Consider the following 23,134-nt stretch of genomic DNA (forward strand, 5'->3'; position numbering starts at 1 on the left):
GGCATCGTGTATATGTGGTGTTAACCGACGTTCCTCCGAAACGTCGGTTAACACCACATATACACGGTGCCAAATCCCAGAAGACTGCTTTCTTCAACTGTAAGTGCTATTATGAATATTATATTTCAGAATCCTGTGGCATTGAGGTACAACTTACAGTCTTGTTTTCCGTATATAATGCAACAACATTAATTTTAAAATATTAATTCATTAAATATTCGTTAAATGTTTAATATTTCATTAGATTTATTAAAATATATGTAAATTTGATGTTTATGCTACAAGTTTCAGCCGCATAGGGCCATCTTCATGCAACGTATCTTTTAAAGGGGTCCGCTGCACTGTGCGCTGGGTCAAATTGTATTCATTAAGTCATGTTGTTTTTGTTATTATTAACTTCTTTGAATTCTGATGATGTAGGATGATTTTCTTCCTATCTTACACATTGCGGCTGTTTACATGTCCCATTGGGCGTGCCGCTTTCATAGTTGTGTGTATGTAATTTTGCTTTGTGTTCCTTGAAAGACGTATTGCCGAAGATGATCCTATGACGCTTAAACACGTAGCACAAACAATAAATGCACACATTCCTCAATAATTTTAATAACATTTCAAGCACTTAACGAACATTTAGTGAATTAAGTATGAATTAATGTTGTTAAATTATTAGTGTTGGATAGAGGGTGTCACGTGGTCAGCGCAACGAATCCCCACGGCCTTTAATCTCGGTTTTCTAGACCGGAGCCGCTATTTCCTTGAAATAGCTCCTCAATTATCCTCATGAGGCTCAGAGGACCCCGTTTCAGATCCTCTACTTCTCAGAAAATCTGGTAGCGCCGGGAATCGAACTCGGACCTCTGGATCTGTAGCCAGAAACTCTGACCACTAGACCACAGAGGCGATTTAAACATGAGTGTATGCTATTATTAATTCAGATTGGAATGTACGAAAAAAAAAGGAACTTGGCCCATGTAAAAGTAATGTTTCAGCATTTTTCTGGTGGGACTCAGGCAAACTACGAAACGTCATTAGTTGGGAATGCCCACCTGCAGGCGAATTTCGAATTGGGGGTTTGCTGAACCTGAAGCAGGGATAACCGCTGTAAGGTGAAGTACAACTGCGTTTATTTTGTTCGCAAAATGACGTCACATTTGCGAAACAAGCAGCAGAGTGGCGAGGTTCCCAGGTGCACACATAACGCGACAGAGCAACGTCTATTGTCCCCTGAATTGTCTTAGCTTTGTCATTAGGAGCAGCGAGCAGGTAACTATAGAAGTACAGCCATATGTCTGCCGCTATACTGTAATAACTCCGTTATGAATGAATGAATTCTGATGAAATGTGGCATTCGCAGACCTAATGAAAGCCTGTCAGAGACAACGGTTTTGTTAAATACGTATATTTGTTTAGTTCTTTTTAATAATACTTTGCTCAGAGATAGGAAACTAGAATTTTCTTTAATATTAATGCCATTTGTATGCGAGTTGAGAGCAATATACTAGCCAAGCACAGTGGCCGCGCGGTCTAAGGTATGAACCGTCTCCGCCTGCTCCGCTGGGGTCGTGAGTTCCAATCCCACTGGAGGCATGGATGTCTGTGTGCATTTACTCCATTTGTGTTGTTCTGTGTGTAGGTAGAGGCCTTGTGACCGACTGATCCCCTTCCCAAGGAGTGATAGCGACTGTGTATAGGATTACGAAACTGAAAAGCGGCCAAGGCCCAACAAAGGGCTGTAGAGCCATTGATTAATGAATGAAGAGCAATACACATATAGTCTCAATACTTATACAGTACGGGATACAATGTCGTGTATCCGGTCTAGAAAACCGAGATTAGCGGCCGTGGAGATCCGTTCTGTTGAACACGCGACACTCTCTATCTGCTAAAGTTGACATTAACTTCGCCGACAAGCGGCGGTCGCTCGGCCAATATAGTTCGCTTGCGCACTACAGGTCGCGGAGTTTGTACTCCACTGAAAATCAGCCGACGTTAACCGCTTTGTCATTCAGCTTACCAATCGTGTCATTCAATCAATCGCTGTCTATCAATAAATCATGCTATGAGTAAGTCAGCCAATGATGCAGTCAATCAGACGATCTATAACTATCAGCCGCTCAGCTAATTAGTCAACTACTTGCACAACCAGCCAGGGACACAGAACGCCTGGAAAACAATCGCCCAGTCTATCAATAAGTCATGCTATGAGTCAGTCAGCCAATGAGGCAGTCAATCAGACTATCTGTAACTGTTAGCCAGTCAGCTAATTAGCCAACTATTCCCACAACCAACCAGAGACACAGTACGTCTGGAAAACAATCGTCCAGTCCGTGAGCTGGTCAGATAATCGGTTAACCAGTCGATTATTAAATTCCAAGATGAAATATCTTCGTGCGACACTCAGGAGGCGTGAAACAGAGAACGCTTCTCCCTTTCATGGCATTTTGCTTGTAACATGAAGCGACTGTGTTATTGATCATAACGGCCCGAGCAACTCAGAAGCGATAATCTGACAGAGAAGCGACGGGTATCATCACAACAGTGTGAATAATTGAAGAGCGTCTTGCGCCGCGCTCCTCCCCTGATCCTTTCCCCAGCGAGAGGTCATGAAGAAGGTAACGTGAATCCGTATCATACCTGTAACAATCCTGTACTCCAATAAACTTCATATTACTTAATTACACTAGAAGTAGTTAATTGTACCGTTTGTTTGACCGTCCTCCATTCACTGATATGTTGGCCAGTTGGCTCCATTAAAGCGTGTGTTTAATTAGCATGTCTGCTTTAATGGAAAATCTTGTCCACTATTTCTTTCCAAATCAAAGTATGGAGTTTTGAGGGGTCTATAAATGTCTGATACCGGTCACAGTAGCCGCGCGGTCTAAGGCATGCACTGTCTTCGCTCGCTCGGAAGCTGGGATCGTGGGTTCGGATCTGATTCCTGTGAGGTACGAACTGAATTCTTATATATTATTCTTATACACTGCCGGTCACGGTAGCCGAGCGGTCTAAGGCATGCACTGTCTTCGCTCGCTCGGAAGCTGGGATCGTGGGTTCGGATCTGATTCCTGTGAGGTACGAACTGAATTCTTATATATTATTCTTATACACTGCCGGTCACGGTAGCCGAGCGGTCTAAGGCATGCACTGGCTTCGTTGGCTCGGAAACCGGGATCGTGGGTTCGGATCTGTTTTCTGTGAGGTACGAACTGAATTCTTATATATTATTCCTATACGAGTACATTGCCGGTCACATTAGCCGACCGGCCTAAGGCATGCACTGTCTTCGTTCGCTCGGAAACCGGGATCGTAGGTTCGAATCCCACTCATGGCATGGATGTTTGTGTGCGTTTTTCTGTGTTTGTGTACAGGTAGAGCCTTGCGACTAGCTGATCACCCGCCCAAGGAAGTGAACGGAGAAGTTCATGAGGTAGGCCTAGGACCACTGTGGCTGTAGTGCCAAGGAAAAAACAATAAATGTCTGATATAAGTTTGATTCGGTTCATTCTGGTCCGTCACATTAGCAATATTATAAAATGTTATCAACTGCGCCCAGTGTGATTGATATTTTCTCTTCCCCTTCTTAGCAGAACACAACGCGGCCCGAACAGCAGGACAACACCAAAGAGTCCTATTCATCAAACAACAGAACCACGACGCGGCAGACACTCAACTTCCTTTAAAGGGAGGCAGTAAAAAGTACACGAACCAGATTGGTTCTAGATTTTAACAAAGTTTTTCTTTTTAAGCCACCCTTGTAAATAAGCTAATTATAATAATTTATATATATTTAAATGTATTCAAGCTCATCGCTGTAATTGTTAAAGGAGCAGAGTCTATATCCATGTATTGTGTTGATACTGTATGTATGTATTGTTATTGATCAATCACAATGTAATAATAGTTTCCATTTGTATTGATATATCTTTCTGAAGATGCTCTCTCAGACCGAAACGTGTCAAGAATGAAAGATTAAAAAGGGGAGGAAAAATGTATTAATCACACTGGACAGAGCTGATGACCTTTTATAATCTGATATAAGCATTTTCTCTCCAACGGCGCTCCTACTTTATTTATTTGACAAATGAAAAATACCTTATCAATAGTTGATCTGTTGTGTTGAAATTCACTCTGAGGATTCCAATAACTTCATATAAAAATGAAATTAATTTTGGGAGAAGAATTTTGCATACAATGTTGGATGTAGTTTATATGAGTGAGATTCCTCGATAACTGTGCCTACCACAGCAATTTTTATTGTCCATTTTATAAATAGTTCAATAACCGAACCGTTTCTTTGCTGTATGAATTATTCTTTATTTTAAACAAAGTTTTTAATCTCTCAGTCTTCCCAGAATTTTATCAAATTCTGTATGCACATTTGACTGTCCATATATCTAGGTACTATAAGAACAGTCCTCAACAGTGGCGGGAGATTTATTGCTCTTAAAGTGTTAACATAAACATTCTGACACATCACAGCCCACTTACGTTACGAGTTGTAGAGGCCACCGTGATACATGCTATTAAAAACGTAGGCGTTACATTTCATGTTCAGAAAGTTGACAATACAAACCCGTATTCGCTCGTCTATCACAGTGACACGAAACCGTAACTGTCCTCTATACACTGGATCGACTTGCGTAGAGTGGGAAGTGTTTAGATTTCTTGCCACCAATAAAGGGACAGCGAATGTAGCCGACACACAGCGTATCAATTACGGTGCTTTCTTTCTCTTATAGCCTCATGAATTTCCAATCGTGACAGTTCTTTAGAGGGAGCAGGGATAGCGCAGTCGGTATACCGACTGGTTGCGGGCTGGACGACCGAGGGGTCGGAGTTCGAGTCCCGATAGGCTCAAGAATTTCCATTTCTCCACGTCGTCCACACCGACACTGGGGTCCACCCAACGGGGGATTTTTCCTGGGGGTAAAGCGGCAGGGCCCGAAGCTGACCATTCACCATCAACTTGTGCCGAGGTCAAGAAAATGTGGATCTATTCATCCACTCCCCCATACGCCTTCATGGCATAGTGCTTGGTTAGTTAAGCACAGGGAGAACTTCAGCTTTACCTTAAGTTTAATTAAACTGTTCAGTGCCAGATTTCTTGAAAATCCTTCGAGGTTCTCTGCTCACGCGGGTTCCCCGCTCGCGGATTTTTCTACCTTGAAGATGGAGGCGATACGTTACTCTGAAACGTCGCTTTACACAATATCAACACGGCGTCACATCCCAGAAGACGGCATTCTTCGATCAGACCAATTCATTGCATGCAATATTACATGAACGCTGTTTTCAAGACTGACGAAATTTCGCAACAATCTCTCATACATTTCATAACCTCTAATATTGTTTCTATGGCTAGACAGTACTGGACACGCTGCGGTGTCTACTTCTGCATGTCTCTTTTAAGATTGTTCGATGATAGATGTCTCTACTTCTACTTGTTCTACATCAGATGCGTTTTTATGGTACGTATTTTAGGTTTGTGTTCGAGTTAGAGGGGCAGAGTGTAAGACGTGAGACGCGAATTTGAAGGAAAATGGGATCAGTGGACAGTAGACGGAAAATGAAGATAAACTCGTCTCGTCCGTTCTTCGAGTGTGCTTTTGTTCTGGAAAGACAGCCTTTGAGATTCTTCCCTTTGACATGGCTACAGCACAAGACGACTGTCTGAAGGGAGTTGTCTGGTAGCCGAGATGAGAGACTTGTGGATTTATAATGCAGAGGTTTGGGGTTTGAGTCTGTATTCTTTCATTCTTATTTGTTTTAGGTATTTTGCCAGTAACATTTAAAATTATCACGAATCACATAGCCGTCTTTACTCTATAAAGTAAGTAAAAGTAAAGGTGTCACCGTAACAGGCCTTGGAGGCCCATAGCGTTGCTTGGGACTGACGCTGAAGTCTGTAAGGGGGATGATTTAGAACGTCTTGAAGGCGCGGGGCTTAATTAGTGGAAACTCTCCTCATAACCGGTCTCCTGGCAAAGATTTGAACCCGGACATTCTGAATTCTACCTCGAATCTCGGTCATATACTGTATACAGTAGAACAGTTTCGTGTATTAGGTGGTCGCAATAAGAATTATCACACCGGACGCCTCTCGTGGAAGAGGTTAAAACTGCTTCAGCTGTTAGTTCGGACACAATTTGAGTGGTTGCATTCTCCCTTCACGGTGTAGCCCAAAAACTTCACGCTGAGAAGATCGTCTTTGTCTAACGAGGAAAACAGCTCTGAAATAGGGCCAGCATATGTTACCAGAGGCGAGAAACATGGCGGACACAAGTGGCAACACGCATTGGCTTCGGCGAAATGACTGCGTTGTCGAGAGGGTAGCCCGCGATGTCACAGTGAAAACGAATGTAGGGCGCCTGAAATGCGGAGCTCGTATATGTGTGCATATAGATTGCTGCTTGTATTATTACACAAATGTGCAACTGTAAATATACATGCAAGAAATTCAGAGGACTGACGGTTCAGAAGTCAAGCAAAAGAAATTCTGCTTAAATATTAACTTCTTTATTAATGCTCCTGGGGAGTAAAGCGCGGCCGGCGCTTAAGGCTGACAACCTCACCGCCATATGTGAGCCGATTGTCTAGAAAATGTGGGACCCTCAACGTCTCACAACCCTATGGTTCTTCACGGCCTGTTCCAGGGATAGAAAAAAACAGAGTTAAACTGCACATTCTGTGTTTCTATATATATGGACAAATACCGTCTTAAGTGCAACAATTTTATTGTAGTTTTTACTTCTTTTTCCTCCTCCACACTACATGTTTCGGCCCTAAATGGCCATCATCAGGTGTGTATCACTCACGTAACTGTTACGTATTAAAGATAAGCAGCGACACACACAGAGAGCGCCTACACTGAACAACACATGAACAGCGTAAAAAACAAGAAGTGGCCGCTGCAGCACCGTAGATATAGGGCATGTACCCTGAAAAATTTTAATTTGAAAAAGAAAGAGAACAAAGATCTTATAGACATTTTAACTTGAATTAAGGTTTAAAAAGTGCTAATTTAAAAATCAAATCGACGCGTGTAGATTAACAAAGATTTTATACAATTAGAAAGACTGGGATTTTTACATTTTTAACAAGCAGTGTAACAGTTACGTGAGTGATACACACCTGATGATGGCCATTTAGGGCCGAAACATGTAGTGTGGAGGAGGAAAAAGAAGTAAAAACTACAATAAAATTGTTGCACTTAAGACGGTATTTGTCCATATATATTGTGTGAGTGTAACAGGATGCTGAAATATAATACTGTGTTTCTATGTTTGCCGTTTATTTAATCAATTTAATACTTACATTCTTCTTGCATCTCGCACTAAAATTTAAGTACCCTGCCAGAAAATTTCCTTGCAAATACAGCTACAAGGCAATTTAAAATCCACTGCTAGAATGTCCATTCCAATTAAAGTTTTTTTTTTTCGTCTATTTACAAAGTGAGAAAACCGACAAGTATAGGGCAGGTTACTACTCCCGCCTCTTCCAAATTTAATTGTACACTGGTGACATTTCTTAAATTATTCTCTCTAAAGATACTTGAAGAAACATTGTTTTTCTTTTGTTGTCTACTCTCTTCCTTGAAGCTTAATTATATCGTGAGGTATGACAGGGTATATAGCCACATCGTGATAAATCACACTTGACACGCGAATAGCAGGACAGAAAGCGACTTCTCTTCAGTTATGTGACACGTATGAAATTATTACTGTTAGGTTTGTAAACCTGCATATACCGTAGAGCTTATTTGGCGTCGGAAGATGTGACACTGATTATGTGAACTGGAAAATATTTGGTAGGAAATGTCAGAAGCGCTGTGAAGAATTAGCTAGGCTTCTGAGACAGCGCGTGTCACCGGACACAAAAGTGGGCCATTTCCATTTCGTGCTACCCTTAAAGCACCCAATCAATAGGGACCCCATTTGGCGCTAACATGAACCCGTTTCACGTGATGTATTATTTTGCAGCGTCAAGGGGCAGACACGCAGAACACAGCGTCTCAATTCGGAGAGAAATAAATAGCCAGACTTCGAAACGAACATCGCATCGCGCTGCAGCGATATTCCGCTTTGTTCAGTGATTACATTTCCTACGAATTAAACGATGAATTTAATACAGGCTAATATCAATGTGATGGGAGAGCACTATACTACAAGCTGGAAGTCCGTTGGTTCGAGTCCGGATGAGGTGGATTTTTCAATTGACCTAATCCTTCCAGCCGTATTATGACCCTGGGGTCGACTCAGTCCCTAACAGAAATGAGTACCATGAATCTTTCTGGGGGTAAAGGGCGGCCGGCGCCTAAGGCTAACTTTACTGCCATCTGTGAAACGATTATATAGAGAAAATATGGAAGCCTCGATGTCTCAGAAACCTATGGGCCTTGATTGACTGTTACAGGGATAGCGTTACCTTTTTTTACCTTAATATCGATATGAGAAAATAATGGGATTCTACATAAGCAACACGAGTACCTCGGACCCCAAGCACCACAGATGCGGTGCTCTGTACCAGAGCAGAGGCTCGGGCCCGGTAACTTGAAACTATGGCTCCGGAAATGTTTCATGTGAACAGAAGACAGGAGAATTTCAAATAAAATTAAGGTAAGATTTGAGGCTTTCACGGCGGTGACTATGAAGAAAGCAGTCTTCTGGGATTTGGCACCGTGTATATGTGGTGTTAACCGACGTTTCGGAGGAACGTATCGCCTCCATCTTCAGGGTAGAAGAAAAAATATAAGAAATCTGCAAGCGAAGAGACCGTGAGAACCGGTAAAAGCTTGCAGATTTCTTATATTTTTTCTTCTACCCTGAAGATGGAGGCGATACGTTCCTCCGAAACGTCGGTTAACACCACATATACACGGTGCCAAATCCCAGAAGACTGCTTTCTGCAAAATTAAGGCACTCTGAGAAGTGCTAGTTCTTCTTTCCATATGTGTTAACTGAAGTACTGGCCAGTGCACTATGTGCGTACTTTGGTAGAGAGGTACTGATGCTTTGTGGGAACCTACCGCCTCCATCTTCAGATGGAGATGAAGACAGCAGGTTTGACTTACCGCCATGAGAACTGCAAATATCACATAACGAATAATATTTCTGGAATATATAGGAAGAAAAGAAAATTCTCCGTGTTCCAAGACTTGACCTACTTTCTGAATAGCACCCCACAGGGAAGAAACCCCTTGAATGTCCATAGACGCCAAATTTTACAACTTTTGTCGTAAAATTTGTAGTTATATCTTAACGAAAGTTATTTAAACGTAACCTTAGAAGCTATGCTTAGAGCCATAACAGACTACGGAGGCCTTAATCTAAGGCAGCAGCCTAAAATTATAGGCACGTTCTATCGTTTAAATTCTGATTTATTAATTGGCTCGAAGTATGCGAGTATGTCGCGGATCTTGGATCTCTTCTGTGGGGTTCGAAGCCAGAAATCTGAGCACAAGGCCATTTCCCTGATCATAAGTCAAGTTAAGAAGGGTCCTCCCGGTGAGAGTTGACGGCTTTCAGATATGGAAATGCATTGCATAGGATGACGGGCCTTCCGTTGGTTTTAACCAACAGGAATGCCTACATTCGATGTAAGGTCGAGAAACTCTGTTCCAATTCAGCAAGTTAGTTTGTTGTGTTAGCGTCTGCCGCTACTTCTTGGAGGGCTGACGCGTCGCTGGTGCAAGCCACCTCGCGAGGCTTTTGGTTGCAACTTCACAAGCTAACGGAGGCGTGCCGCGACTCCAGAAGTTTGTTACAATAATTTAATATTCACGTATCTGCTAAACTGATAAGCGGCAGAAACTGATCACTTCACATTAGGCCTCTGCGAATAAGTATTTTTTATTGCTAGAGGGGTGGGACTAAGTCCTTTGTACTGCGGCCACTTCTGGCCTATTGTACCAGCCCCAGATGATAGGTGAGGGTGAGTGTGGTGCAATTGGTGGAATGAAGATTGGCAGGGGAAACCGAAGTACTCGGAGAAAACCTGCCCCAGGGCCACTTTGTCCACCACAAATCTCACTTGACCAGACCCGGGATCGAATCCGGGCCGCCGCGGTGGAAAGCCAGCGACTAACCGCTTGAGTTATGGCGCGGCCTACGAATAAGTAACTCACTGCTAAGAGTATAAACTGGTGGAGTATAATAAATGAACTTTATCATCAAAGTGAATCATTATGGCTTATCGTATGGCGCATGACCGATGTTTCCCCTTGTTAATGCGACCCTAGAGGCAGAGTCAAACCTTTACCACCTGGATTACCTATCCCTACCCATCCACACCTCAGATAACGCCGCCAAAGTAGGAGGTACTTTTGACTTGGCGGTTATATTAATTCTAAACGATAATTATGAACAGCCTCCAACACAGTGAGCCCTGAAGAATTTTTTTTGCGGGGCACAGTCAAGCAGAGATAAGCACTCACCTAATACTACCATCAAAATTAAAATACAGAATATTTTCCTTAACACCCTCTAAGCACCTTACTTGATCTGGGCTTGAAACCAGGGTATCTACGTGTACCTTATCCTTACGTGTACGTATATCCTTTGAAAAGATGTAAAACAAGCAAAATCATTTTACACTGTACTCTGAAAATCACCAGCGTATGTTCGTTGGAAGTGGCGAAAGAAACTGCTTAACGACAATCGATTAATCAGCACGCAGCGAAGGATGGACAGGTAGGGCAGCAGCTGTGGTTTGTCAGGAGATTCGCCTCCGCCATTGCTCCCAGCTCAATACACCGCCATAAATCGCTCACAAAGAACATAAGCATCATCAGACAGAACACAGCATCCGACACTGCAAACCGAGAACGCACCACAGACAGAGAGAAACAAGAGCAACAGGTAAGTATATTTACCTAAACAATAAGATGACATGGAAGGAGTGTGAAGTGCTTAAGTCTCTCTTTTTGGTTGCGCTAAAAAGCTGGACTGGATAACAGAACAGACATAATATTATGCAGACATAATAAGAAACTCCCTAATTTACACTATTCAAAAAAATCCCAAACCTATAAGGGTGATCCAACCAAGTAGGTGGTTGAAACGGACAGGATAAGCACAACGCATGAGACAAACGAAAAATACGCGTAAAATTTTGGTTAGAAAGCCTGCCGGAGAGGCACTAATAACAAGACTTAGTCATAGATATGGCTAAATATTAAAATTGATCTTCGAAAATTTGTGTGTGGAGTGGAGTCCAGTGGCGGGATTATATGAAATGGATATAAGCCGGACATTTTCTGATCTGCTGAGTAACTATCAACTTTCAACAGACTTTCGGTCTGCAGCCACCTGCTCACGCTGGTTCCTCGCTCACGGATTTTTCTACCCTGAAGATGGAGACGATACGTTCCTCCGAAGACGACATTCTTCATAGTCAGCGCCGTTAAATCCTCAAATCTTACTAATACAACAGAGTTGGGGAAAAACATCTGTTCAGAGAACATACAGTTATAAAATCTGTAATTAAGCCGAACATGACAGTTATTGTTATAAACTGAGGCGTGTTCTCGGAGACAGAGATGATGCAGGCGGAATGGAATGACTGTCTGTCTGTCTGTGTGATCGTATCGATTTCTACTGTATTTCCATTAAGCTCACTAGGAAGGATATTCAAGAGTTCTGGCTTTTTGGTTGTAACGCCTTGTGGTCAGGCAGAAGAACATATTGCCACCACCTTCACAGACGAAGAGGAGGTAACACTAAGCAGGCGGCAAACCAAGCTGTCTACTTCCTCAGTTTACTCTACAACAATAAAGCTTCTTCTGAAACACCGTTGAATTCTACGGGAGTACGCGGACTTACAACCAAGAAGATAGAATTTTCCATACTGACTGCTGTGAGGACCTTAAATCCAGCAGGAAGGAAGTTGTTTTCTCGGTTTCTGTAATAATAATAAACCTATTTATCAAACTGTGGGGATTAAAACACGTGGAATAGAAGGAAGAGTGACTTTTGTCTTGAGTAGGTAAGGACTTTGATGGGAGAGGTCGTGTGAAATTTGAAGGCAATATTATGGCATTCGCTTTAACAAACTGGGGAAAATCGTGAGAAACTAGGTTAGCCGGTCACCTTCCACCGAAATTTCTGTTGAACGAAAAACATAACCGTCATCCTGCTAGGTCCTTTCTTCACTTTATCACGATGCCATTAGCGATCGCCAGACGGACGGCGAGTTTCAAACTTTCTCTCACTCTCTCTCTCACACGGTAAAATCAATAGGCCTATGTCTATACGCCGTATATCCGTCAATCGATACACCGCGTATTACAGCAGTTGAAGAATTTTTGTGATGCAAGAATCCGCAGTTTCAAAGTCACTAACTCCACTATTGGTCACGATCCCGAACTACTTCCTTTCACCTTCCTTTCCCATAAATTTTCTTAAAGATCTCACTCTCAGCTTTCCAAGTGGTCGTTTTCCTCGAGGTTTACGATCCAAAATTCTTGTTTCTTGTCCATCACATAAGCTCATGTCAAAGTTTATCACATCCTCTTCGATTTAATTACCCTAACAAAATTTGCTGATCGACGTACACCACAAATTTATGTAATGCCGTCGTATTAAATTTCACAGTAACGGTATCTTCCTTCATGTGCCTTAACATTTCCCTCAGACCTCCGATTTCAAACACTACTTACATTCTTCTATTATACTGAAAGACAACTTTATACAACTATACAAAACAGCTGGCAACATTTAAGCCTTTTACTTTTTACTTTTTTTTCGAACTGAATGACAATTATTTCATGAATGTATGCTTCGTTTAGTTTCATCACAAAACTCCTTTGTATCTGATGTTTGCAGATACATGAACGCACTGGGATAGAACAGCGTCCAATTTAATTTCCTGCCCAATAAATTCAGTGTTACCATTTCTGTCCGTATAACTATGAAATTTCTCTCCTGTTTTCCAAGTAGCTGCCAAAATTCCACGACCCTTCAGGAAGTCCTTTCAACCCCAAAGTAAAAAGAAAAAACTTCTTATTTCATTTACGGAACCACGAAAGATTTCAGTCATCCTCTTCCTCTCTACAAGAGAAAGAATAACTAAAGGTCTATTCAATCCTTAGTCCTCGTTCTATGGCGAGGCCAGGCTCAGAGGTTATCTATTGCCTTGTGTCTTGCCAACTAACACTCTCCCCTCCTGCTCGTGTTTTCTCAACTGTCCATTCATTTCCTTCTCTCGTTGCCAGCAGCTTCTTTGCTCAGACAGCTTACCGCGGCTCGTTGCTTGAATCCAGACCCTCCCCACCCAAATCCTAAATAAGCTCGTTTTCAAAATTAACATGCATAACAAGATGCGCGCTTTTCTTCATGTGCAGATTAGCGTTGCTGTAAACGTAGCAGCGCGGCCTCACTCCCGGCAAAACCGTCCTAGGTCCACACTTCTCTGCTTTTCTGAACCCTGAACCATGTCCTGATTCACTGCAGTGGCATGTGCCCCAGGGTTCTGAAACTCGGTTCTCAGTTTAAATAGCGGTCGTTCCCTTACACATCATTACGGGACTGAATGTTGTGCCAAGGACATCAGTGGCGCCACTCTGGCTCTACTGACGTGCTATGAGAACGTAACCTGAACCAATATGCCACGCCATAGCTCAAGCGGTTAGTCGCTGGCTTCCCACCGCGGCGGTTCGGATTCGATCCCGGGTCTGGTCAAGTGGGATTTGTGGTGGACAAAGTGGCGCTGGGGTAGGTTTTCTCCGAGTACTTCGGTTTCCTTCACTCTCACCTATCATCTGGGGCTGGTACAACAGGCCAGAAGTGGCCGCAGTACAAGGGACTTAGTCCCACCCAACTAGCAATAAAAAAAAAGCTGAACCAAGTCTCCCATGACTACTGTGTCACAAAAGTGGCGGACAACGTGTGCTCTGAATTCTGCAACTTTGGCTCCTGCACAATGTATGATGGGTGCTTTATACTGAGTTAAAGACAATCTCGTGCTGTGCTTAAGAATACTGTGGCACGTCTGGTAAAAGCCAGAGTTGTGAAGCCAGCCGAGACAGCCGTTGTCAGGGAACGGGTCTGCAAACATGCTCGTTGCTAGACGACGACTCAGTGGCCGTCACGTGATCGCCGCAACAGATACACAAGCAATAGAAGAACTGTTGGAAGCGACGATTTATGTGGCGTCCGTGCCAAAGCTATATAACGAGAACCAGCTGCAATTATCCCCGTGATATGATATCCCCGTGTGGAGGCGGGATCCAATACCTCCACCGTGACCCTGCGATTCGTAGGAGGCGACGAAAAAGGAAGGCTCAAATGTGAGACAGCAGAATATGGTCGCTAGTGCCAAGTGACTCGGACCAGAGAAAGACTGCGCTGGCAAGAGCCAGCAGCAAATACAAAAGACAGACCCGTCCTTTTGTCAGAGAGGGCGCCCCACAAAAGCAAGACCGTAACTGTCAAAAGAGTAATAAATATGTGGTCATGAGCCTCAGATGGGGCTCGACACCAAGACTTACTGTTGACCGTCAGTCACTTGACTTGATTGCGGGACAATCTTGAGAGGATAATTAGAAGAGTAGGTGGATGGTGTGAGAGGGCCGCCAGCCTGCGAGGACGTGAGCCTGGAAGCAGAGGAAAGTCCACTGTTGGAAGACGCTGCCGAGCAGAGCAGTGAAGACCGTGACTGAGAACAACAGTCTTTGTGTGACAGTGATCCGTAACGTGTAGTCACGAGTTGTTTAAGAGTTCAATAAATCCAGAACCCCGTCTATAGCCACACTTACCATGTGATAACACGTGGTGCTTTGTCTTAAGCGATATCTTCAGCCGTTAGCCGTTACATCTCTCGATACATGAACATGTAGGGAGTACATGAACACAACCGCTTATATACATTAAATATCAAAATTCTGAATTAATGTTAAGTGAAACTAATTATTTCAATAACACTGTCTATTTTTAATTAGGATACGCGATGCCTCAATCGGGATAATCACGGACTACGGCCTGGTCGGTTGGCTTCGATTCCCGACAGGGACAACTGCTTTTTCTCTTCTCCATGACGTCCCGACCGGCTCTGGGACCCACTCAGACTGCTATCCAACGGGACACCAGGGGCTCTTTCCCCGGGGGTTAAGCGGCTGGAACCTGAAGCTGAAAATTCACCTCCATCTAATGCTGACGTCAAGAATGGTGAACCTATACTTCCATTTCCCCGTAATTCTTCATGGCGTAGTGCTTAACTAATTAAGTACATAGACAAATTGTTATCTTCGTTTTATCTTCGCTTATTTATATTCACCTTAATATGTTAGCCTAGTCTCGATTTCAAATGCTTGTAGAATCCCCTTACGGCAATCCATGTTCAACATACATACAAAGTATTCCTCTTAGCGTCAGCTACACCTTCTGATGAAGACCAGCAGTAGCCGAAGAATATAAAGTCAATCTTTTATGTTCTTAAATTATATTTGGTGCATTCGACGAAACTTACTGGTCATTCGCGCATGCAGTATTTTATCTTCTTGCCTTTCCACGGTATCTTCTGCCCCTGCCTTGCGTACGTCACGCGAGTAAAAGCTTGCGGGGAGGCTGAAGGATAAGGTATCATTGAAAATGTCTACTGGCTGCACGTAGCAACGTAGCGAGCAGGTAGCGATAAAATATATCATACTGGTAGGCAGATGTGGCTTCTGTTCTCTGCAGCTGAACAACATGCATCGTAAACTGAAATTTAATATAGTAAGCGTACAGCGATATTGTTTAAGTGGGTTCATGTTATTAGGGCCGATCACACTGGCCGCGCAGTTTAAGGCATGAACAGTCTTCGGCAGCTCGAACACTGGGATCGTGGGTTCGAATCCGACTCGAGGCATGGATGTCTGTGTGTGTTTATTCTGTGTTGTTCTGTGTGTAGTAGCAGCCTTGCGACGGGCTGATCCCCGGGCAAAGGTTGTCATTCTTACGCGCCGGCCGGCCTTTACCCCCCAGGAAGATTCCTGGTACTTATTTAGAAGCTGAGTCGGCCCCCGGGCCATAGTGCGGCTGGAAGGATTAGGTCAATTGAATAATCCACCTTATCGGGAATCGAACCCGCGACCTTCCGGCTTATAGCATAGTGCCGATGACGTGCGTACTTTACATAATTCTTAGGACGCTGTTCCGAACAACCTTACAGCTGATCTACAGAATTGCTGTACCTGTTCCTTCTCTGGTCACTGGAACTCATAGGTAAGGTATCCCCAGGGTGGGTGACCACGACACCCCCTGATGACTTAATATACAGGACGCTGTCTCTCCAAAAGCTACAAATACGCGGGGCTGACGCTGACAGGGTGTTCTGGCAGCTCAAGAACGCGTGTATATTTGAAAGGAAATATATCTTCCTAGAAGTTAATATTATACACGTGAAATAGGTTAGCAGCTTTGGAAAACTTAGACACTGAGGTGCATATTAATAAAGCTTGAGAAACTATTAGAGAGAATATCAAAATTTCTGCCCGAGATAGTCTAGGTTCTTATGAACTGAAGAATCATAAGCCATAGTTCGATGAAGGATGCTAAAAATTATTAGAACAAAGAAAACAAGCCAAATTGCAGTAGTTACAGCATCCAAGCAAAAAGAAATGGCGACAATCTGAAAGACAAAACTGATGCGCTGGCAGTGAACAGTAAGAACAAGAACATAGAGACCTGTATAGACGAATAAATGACTTTAAGAGGAGTTACCAGTTAGGAGGGAAGTGTTGTACAATACTATGATAGAGTTTGGATACTCATGCAACTAGTCAGGCAGATTACAACGTGTTTAAACGATGCGTATAGTACAGACCGTATAGGTAAACACCTGTCTGATAATTTTCCGAACCATAATGGTCTATAACAAGGAGATGAATAATCGCCACTCTTTTTCAACTTTGCTTTATAATATGCCATTATAAAGGTCCAGAAAAACCAGGTGGGACTGAAATTAAACAGACGGCATCAGTTGCTGGTCCCTATCCTGAGCCTGATCAAACCAATCCATACCATCCCATCCTATCTCTCTAAGAACCATTTTAATACTGTTCATCCACCTACGCCTTGGTCTTCCTAGTGGTCTCTTTCCTTCTGGCTTTCCCACCAATATCATATATGCATTCCTCTTCTCCCTCATTCGTGCTACATGCCCTGTCCACCTCATCCTCCTTGACTTGATCATTCTAATTTCACTTGGAGAAGAGTACAAGTTATGAAGCTCCTCATTATGCAGTTTTCTCCAACCTCCTGTTACTTCATCTCCCTTCGGTCCAAATATTCTCCTCAACACTCTGTTCTCAAACACCCTCAGTCTGTTTTCCTAACTTAATGTCAGAGACCAATTTGCATACCCATACAGAGCTACAGGCAAGATTATAGTTTTGTGTATTCTAATTTTTATGTTTTTAGGGAGCAGACAGGAAGACCAAAGGTTCTGGACTGAATGGTAGCAAGCATTATCCGAATTCAATCTCCTCTTAATTTCCTCCTGAATTAGGTTTTCATTTGTTACAGTCGTTCCCAATTATCTGAACTGTGCCACATTTTCGAAACATTTGTTACTTATCTTTATGTCCTGATTTTGCCCTGCATTTTGGTGACGAGACAGCAACATATACTTTCTTTTCTCTGTGTTTATTTCTTGACCAACCTTATTACTAGCATCAAATAAAGTTTGTGTGCTTTTCTTTATGGTATTTTTATCTCCCAGTAGATTCACACCGCCGGTCACGGTAGCCGAGCGGTCTAAGGCATGCACTGTCTTCGCTCGCTCGGGAGCTGACATCGTGGGTTCGAATCCCACTCAGGGCATGGATGTTTGTGTGCGTTTTTCTGTGTTTGTCTACAGGTAGAGGTCTTGCGACGAGCTGATCACTCGCCCAAGGAGTCCTATCGTATATGTAAGATCTAGAAAACCCGAAGTGAACGGAGTTCATGGAGGTAGGCCTAGGCCCACTGGGGCTGTAGTGCCAAGGGGGGAAAAAAGTAGATTCACACCATCATCATAGTCCAGCAGCTGATGTGTCCCATTTAAATGCAGTCCCACCTGATTTTCTTGTTGAGTTTCTAAATAGGACAGTGAAAGACAAAGGATTCCCTGCGTTTTATCTGCTGGTAATATAATCGCGAATAACTACTTATCTTTTTTTTTACTGCTGATATTTAAGTATATTATATACGTACTGCCTCACTGTTCATTTGGTTTCTGTAGTACTTGAACTCTGCGGCATTTTCAAACAGCATGTTAGTTACATTTATATTTGCCTTTTCGTCTAATAAATTAACATAACACGCACATACCAGCTTCTGATGTATTTCTTTCGGCAGAAAGTGAGGTTATGTTATATATATAAGCTAGTTTATGTAGCAAGAAACATGACTCACCTAACCTTGTTGGTTTCTGAGACGATGAGCCTCGCAGGAGTTGATGGGGGGAGGGAAGTCTGCTCGTCTGAATGGTGTCTGTCAGGCTTTCCGTCCTTCCCCTTTTGTGCCGTCAATCAAATTCAGTGTTATGAAGGTGTAGTCAGAGAACTGTTGCAGTGGAAAATTGCTATTGTTCCTAGTTCCTAGGAAGCAAATCACAAATGCAGTCCAGTATTCACTAATAAAGTTACGATAATGTCACATTCTCTGGCCCATTCCACTGTGTTCACACTCTTGTCACAACAACGCAGTTTGAAATCTGAACTGTCAATATTTAATCACCACACAATTTCAGTGACTTCATTAGCATCCACGCAAGACATAAACTACTGCATGATACACGAAACTCAGAGTGTCTGTCGCCACATCGCGTACGTAGCAAAATATCTCTATCATAATATAATATTACCACGTCAACACTTAGCTATAGAATGAGTCATAAGCATGTCAGAAAGTCTGATGACACGTAAAAACAACATTTTTAGTTTCATTCAGCCCAGTAGTACGTCTGAAACAAATCCACGAATCGCGAATATAACCTCATCTTCACTGCAACTGCCGCCAACGTTTGCCCGCCGTCGTAAGAACAGTTCAACCGCTGCTGCCCCCTTCCCTGAGTTGATAGCGACCTTCGTAGAACACACACTGTCGCTCTATAATCTCAAGCACAGAGAGTGTAAACGCTGGCGCTGCAAGGCAGTTGTCACACTACACAGTGTTTCAAAACAGCATTGCTATCTCCAATAGTAAGAATTTCTCCAGAGCAATATTCAATTACGCACCCTTTCCATGGCATTTCCTTTGCAAACAATGGCTTGCCATATCTGATTTTACTCGGGGTTTGTGATTATGTAAAGAAATATCTCTTGCAATCCACAACCAAGTGACCTCGTCTTTTTAACATCAGAAGTTTATTAATACAGCTACATACTAGCAGGAGATATTTAAACAAGTTCCACCATGGAAAGAGTTGATACATGAATAAGATAATATTAAAGAAGGTATATGGAACATTTAGCACTCTGCAGTATAAAACCCATTTGTGTAATATTTAAGAATTAGTTATATGTCTCCAGAAAAGACACCGCATCTCCATTACAACGGACACTCAATGCTGCTAACAGAAAGGATCACAATTTATTCTGAAAACCAAACGACATCCGTGTATACAATCTTCCGGCGAAATTTTGAATTTTAGCTGGGGATATACGTAGCAAACTGAATTGGTTAATTATTAAAGACAAAAGTTTCCTACATGAGCATACGAAGCGTGCAAGGAAAGGAGGCACCAAGGGCTTTCATGGTAACGTCGGAGAAACAGTCTACAAATTAATGGTTCAAATACAGCAAGTTTTCTAAACAGAGCCGCCACTGAGAAAAATAAAAGCAAATAGTATTTAATTCAAGCTTTATTCCGAAATATTTGTCAGAGTGCATAGGAACTTAACTAAAAACCTGAGGTTCGAACCGGACGGAACCTTAAAATAAGCCAAGGGCTTATCGTCACTAATCTTCGCCGCCTTTTGGAGTGTTCCGCACTTGATACATGACATGTAAGTGACGTATTTCTATTAATGTTAACACGTGAGCAGTAAATAGTAATTTTGTGACATAATTGTATGAAACACGACATTTGCGTGGACGACTTTTTCAAAAAGACAAACAACACGAAATGTTGATACTCTGAATGGGACGTCCGAATTGCAAGAAGCCGGACATGGCGTTCTCGAACAGAACGTGTGGGAGTGGTTAGGTACTCTGCACAGCAGCGCAGCAACAAGAGAACTCTGTTATGATAACATTACCAAAAGGAGGTTTGCCGGTTCGAAACTGACAGCGACTTCAACGAGTGTCAGCACTTTATCTCTTAAGACACTTGGCAGGTATCTCATCCAAAGTGTTTCACCGAGCATCTACAGGTTTAGTAAGCAGAAAACTTTACATAGCTAAGGGGGGGAAAAAAAGTCAATAGAGGATCAACTTAAAAAGATATAAAGATAGACAGACAGACAAACAAAAATATAATACATTGTATATAACAATCACCTTCAGTTCCTTCTTGAAATATTGACTGTGTTGCTTTTGTTTAACGTGGTACAAAGAAGAGGCTTACACAGCGAAAACTTGCAGCACTAATTAACAAATCACAACCTGAGATCACATCTTTCAACTTTAGAACCTAAGGACCAAGTTATATCTCTGGCAAAACTTAGCATTAAGCACGTTTACATTTGTTACCATGTCTGAAATACATCGCGAGCACAGACAAGCGTCAACACGTCCGAATATATAAATGACAGACAGTACGTCCCTATACTACCGACGACCTATGGGACAAGTCAAGCGAATGTTATAATTGTCATGTCCTCCTGTCACTGTAGCACTGTCCTGATGGTCCTGATCCACCGTGTCGAGGTCTCCTGGCAGGAGGGAGAGGTATGCTCTGTTGCACAGGTCTCTACCGGCGCCCGACTGAAACTCTTGTGGCGTCGAGAGAGCGCCGGGATGGGTCCTGCGCGAGGGCCCGCCCCTTGCCGTTCAAGGCGCAGAACCCTCTGACGTCACAATAGTTCCGTCCTGATTATTGTTGTCACCAAGCGATGCAGAGATATTTTGTTCGATCCCAAATGGCACTTGTTCACGAGGTGCTCATGGTGATAGTTCTTTCATAACGCCATATTCATTTCAGGGGTTAGTGGCTAATGTTGGCCGCGCCATAGCTCAAGCGGTTAGTCATTGGCTTCCTACCACGGCGGCCTGGGTTCGATCCCGGGGTCTGGTCAAGTGGGATTTGTGGTGGACAAAGTGGCGCAGGGGTGGGTTTTCTCCGAGTACTTCGGTTTCCCCTGTCAGTCTTCATTCCAACAAATTCTCCGTCATCATAATCACCCGGGACAGGCTACAATAGGTCAATCAGTGGCCGCCGTGCCGAGTGGACCCAACTGGACTCCACCCCCAACTAAGCGAATTTAATTACTGGCAAATGAATGCTGGAAAGTTCAAGCAGACAGAATTTTAAGGTACGGAGAAGGCAACACTCTTCACCTGTTTCAAAGTACACTTGAAGCACTGGACTGGTAGGCCCGGCAAAACCGAGAAGCCAGAAAACAGGTGCTATGGCAGAAATATTACAAGTCTGACGGGATGCTACTGAAGCAATCAATTCAATGGCAGTTGTGGGATTTGGAAAGGAACAGATAGGAAGAGTTCATGACTTATTTTAAGATACTGTCACTTGTAGTGACTAAACACGGGGCTTCGATTGGTTATTCATTCTATTGAACACTTACAAACCGTAACTGCAAGTTATTATAACTTAATAATTCACGCATTCTACTTCTCACTACAGCACATGCTGTCTTCTCAATTTGCTATGTCTTAACCAGTCGTTGCCTGGTAACTGATTCCAACAGTAGCCTCTTCTACTCACATCGTTGCAGGCCTTTAGCCAGCTCACAACTAACTCATGACGGCGACTAACTCTCATCTCATGACTGACTGTTGACAGTCAAAGTAAGAGTCAGAGTTACTTTACGACCAGCGGTTTACCGCCAATCAGTTAGTCTTGGCGCAAAGCCCCTTGAGACTCGCAACCAGCATTTTTTTAAACTAAACCTTTGCGATCATAGTCCTTATGTAACAACCTGTCGGACGAGAGGATGAGTCTGTCGTATACAATTGCCACTGGCCCTCGCCAGAGCAGTCATTCTCGGGTCCGAGTTCAGCGAAACTCGTGACCACATTTTACTCGCTCAGAATCGAGACTCCTCAACCTGGAGGGCCAGGTCCCCGTATTTATATCATCCAGGAAATGAGTGGCCCAGTTGTACCCCCAGGTACTGGGTTCCCTTTCTGTAGCCTCCTACGGTTCGCAAGGCTACGGTGGAGGTATTCGAACCCGCCTCCACACGGAATACTCCCAATGACTGTCTACTCAAAGTCAAAGTCAAAGTCAAAGTCAAATTCACATTGCGACTGATGGTCAGTCAGTCAGTCAGTCAGTAAGTCTTGGTGTCGAGCCCCAGATTAATTACTACCGTTTGACAGTTACGGTCTTGTTTCTGTACCGCCTCCTCTCTGACTAGAAGACGGGTCTGTCTTTTGTATATGCTGCTGGCCCTTACCAGCACAGTCTTTCTCGGGTCCAAGTCCCTTGGTACTCGCGACCATATTTTACTGTTTCACCTTTGAGCCTTCCCTTGTCGTCGCCTCCTATGACTCGCAGGGTCACGGTGGAGGTATTCGACACCGCCTCCACACGGGTGGACTGTCTACTCGGCCGGTGGCCATCTTCTATAACCTCGGAATGGACAGCACAGAAAACACCGTTTCCAGGAATTCCTCTATTGTTGCGGAAACCTGTTCATCGGGACGTTACCAAGCAGTGTCACGATTCTATCCGCCGTCTGACTGGTAGGACTTATAGAAAACAGAAGTCTTCCCGGTGAATAATCGAATGCATTTTAAAATTATTTCCGAATTCATTGTAACTAAATTTAAATTGAAACTTCTGATATTTCAGCGAGTAGCCTTGGCCATAATTGTCTCTGGAATGTTCTGGTCAGCCTGGGGTTACAATTATTTGGATTTTCTGGGAATTCGATAAATCCGCTCTATATTATTATCAGTCAGTTAGTAACAGGACGAACCTACTCAATTGCGAGACATGCTGTAGTTGCGGCATGGCACTTCAAATGAGGCATGTGCTCTATAGCGAGGCT

General features: G+C 43.2%; 2 protein-coding genes across 10 annotated transcripts in view; one reads left to right on the forward strand and one right to left on the reverse strand.

The window, feature by feature from the left end:
• LOC111871054 overlaps window positions 1–3,736 on the forward strand; it is a 33,700-nt gene extending 29,964 nt beyond the window's left edge. Inside the window, exon 3 of the mRNA XM_033754086.1 lies at window positions 3,585–3,736. Coding sequence (XP_033609977.1) covers window positions 3,585–3,680 — 96 coding nt within the window. The 3' untranslated portion in view covers window positions 3,681–3,736. The remainder of the gene's footprint in view (window positions 1–3,584) is intronic.
• Window positions 1–20,878, reverse strand: part of LOC111871052 (acid sphingomyelinase-like phosphodiesterase 3a) — a 513,318-nt gene extending 492,440 nt beyond the window's left edge. The window contains exons 1-3 of one of the 9 annotated variants that reach the window (XM_033754084.1): window positions 20,652–20,878; window positions 20,460–20,564; window positions 18,372–19,121 (exon numbers count right to left, since the gene is read on the reverse strand). The gene's annotated coding sequence lies outside the window, so the exon portion shown is untranslated. Of the gene's footprint in view, window positions 1–18,371; window positions 19,148–20,459 lie in introns of all 9 variants that reach the window. The other 8 variants (XM_023863803.2, XM_023863804.2, XM_023863799.2 and 5 more) reach the window with 8 other exon arrangements.
• Between the last annotated feature and the right edge of the window lie 2,256 nt (window positions 20,879–23,134).

The sequence above is a fragment of the Cryptotermes secundus genome, unplaced genomic scaffold (genome assembly GCF_002891405.2).
Source record: "Cryptotermes secundus unplaced genomic scaffold, Csec_1.0 scaffold73, whole genome shotgun sequence".
NCBI classification, from domain to species: domain Eukaryota; kingdom Metazoa; phylum Arthropoda; class Insecta; order Blattodea; family Kalotermitidae; genus Cryptotermes; species Cryptotermes secundus.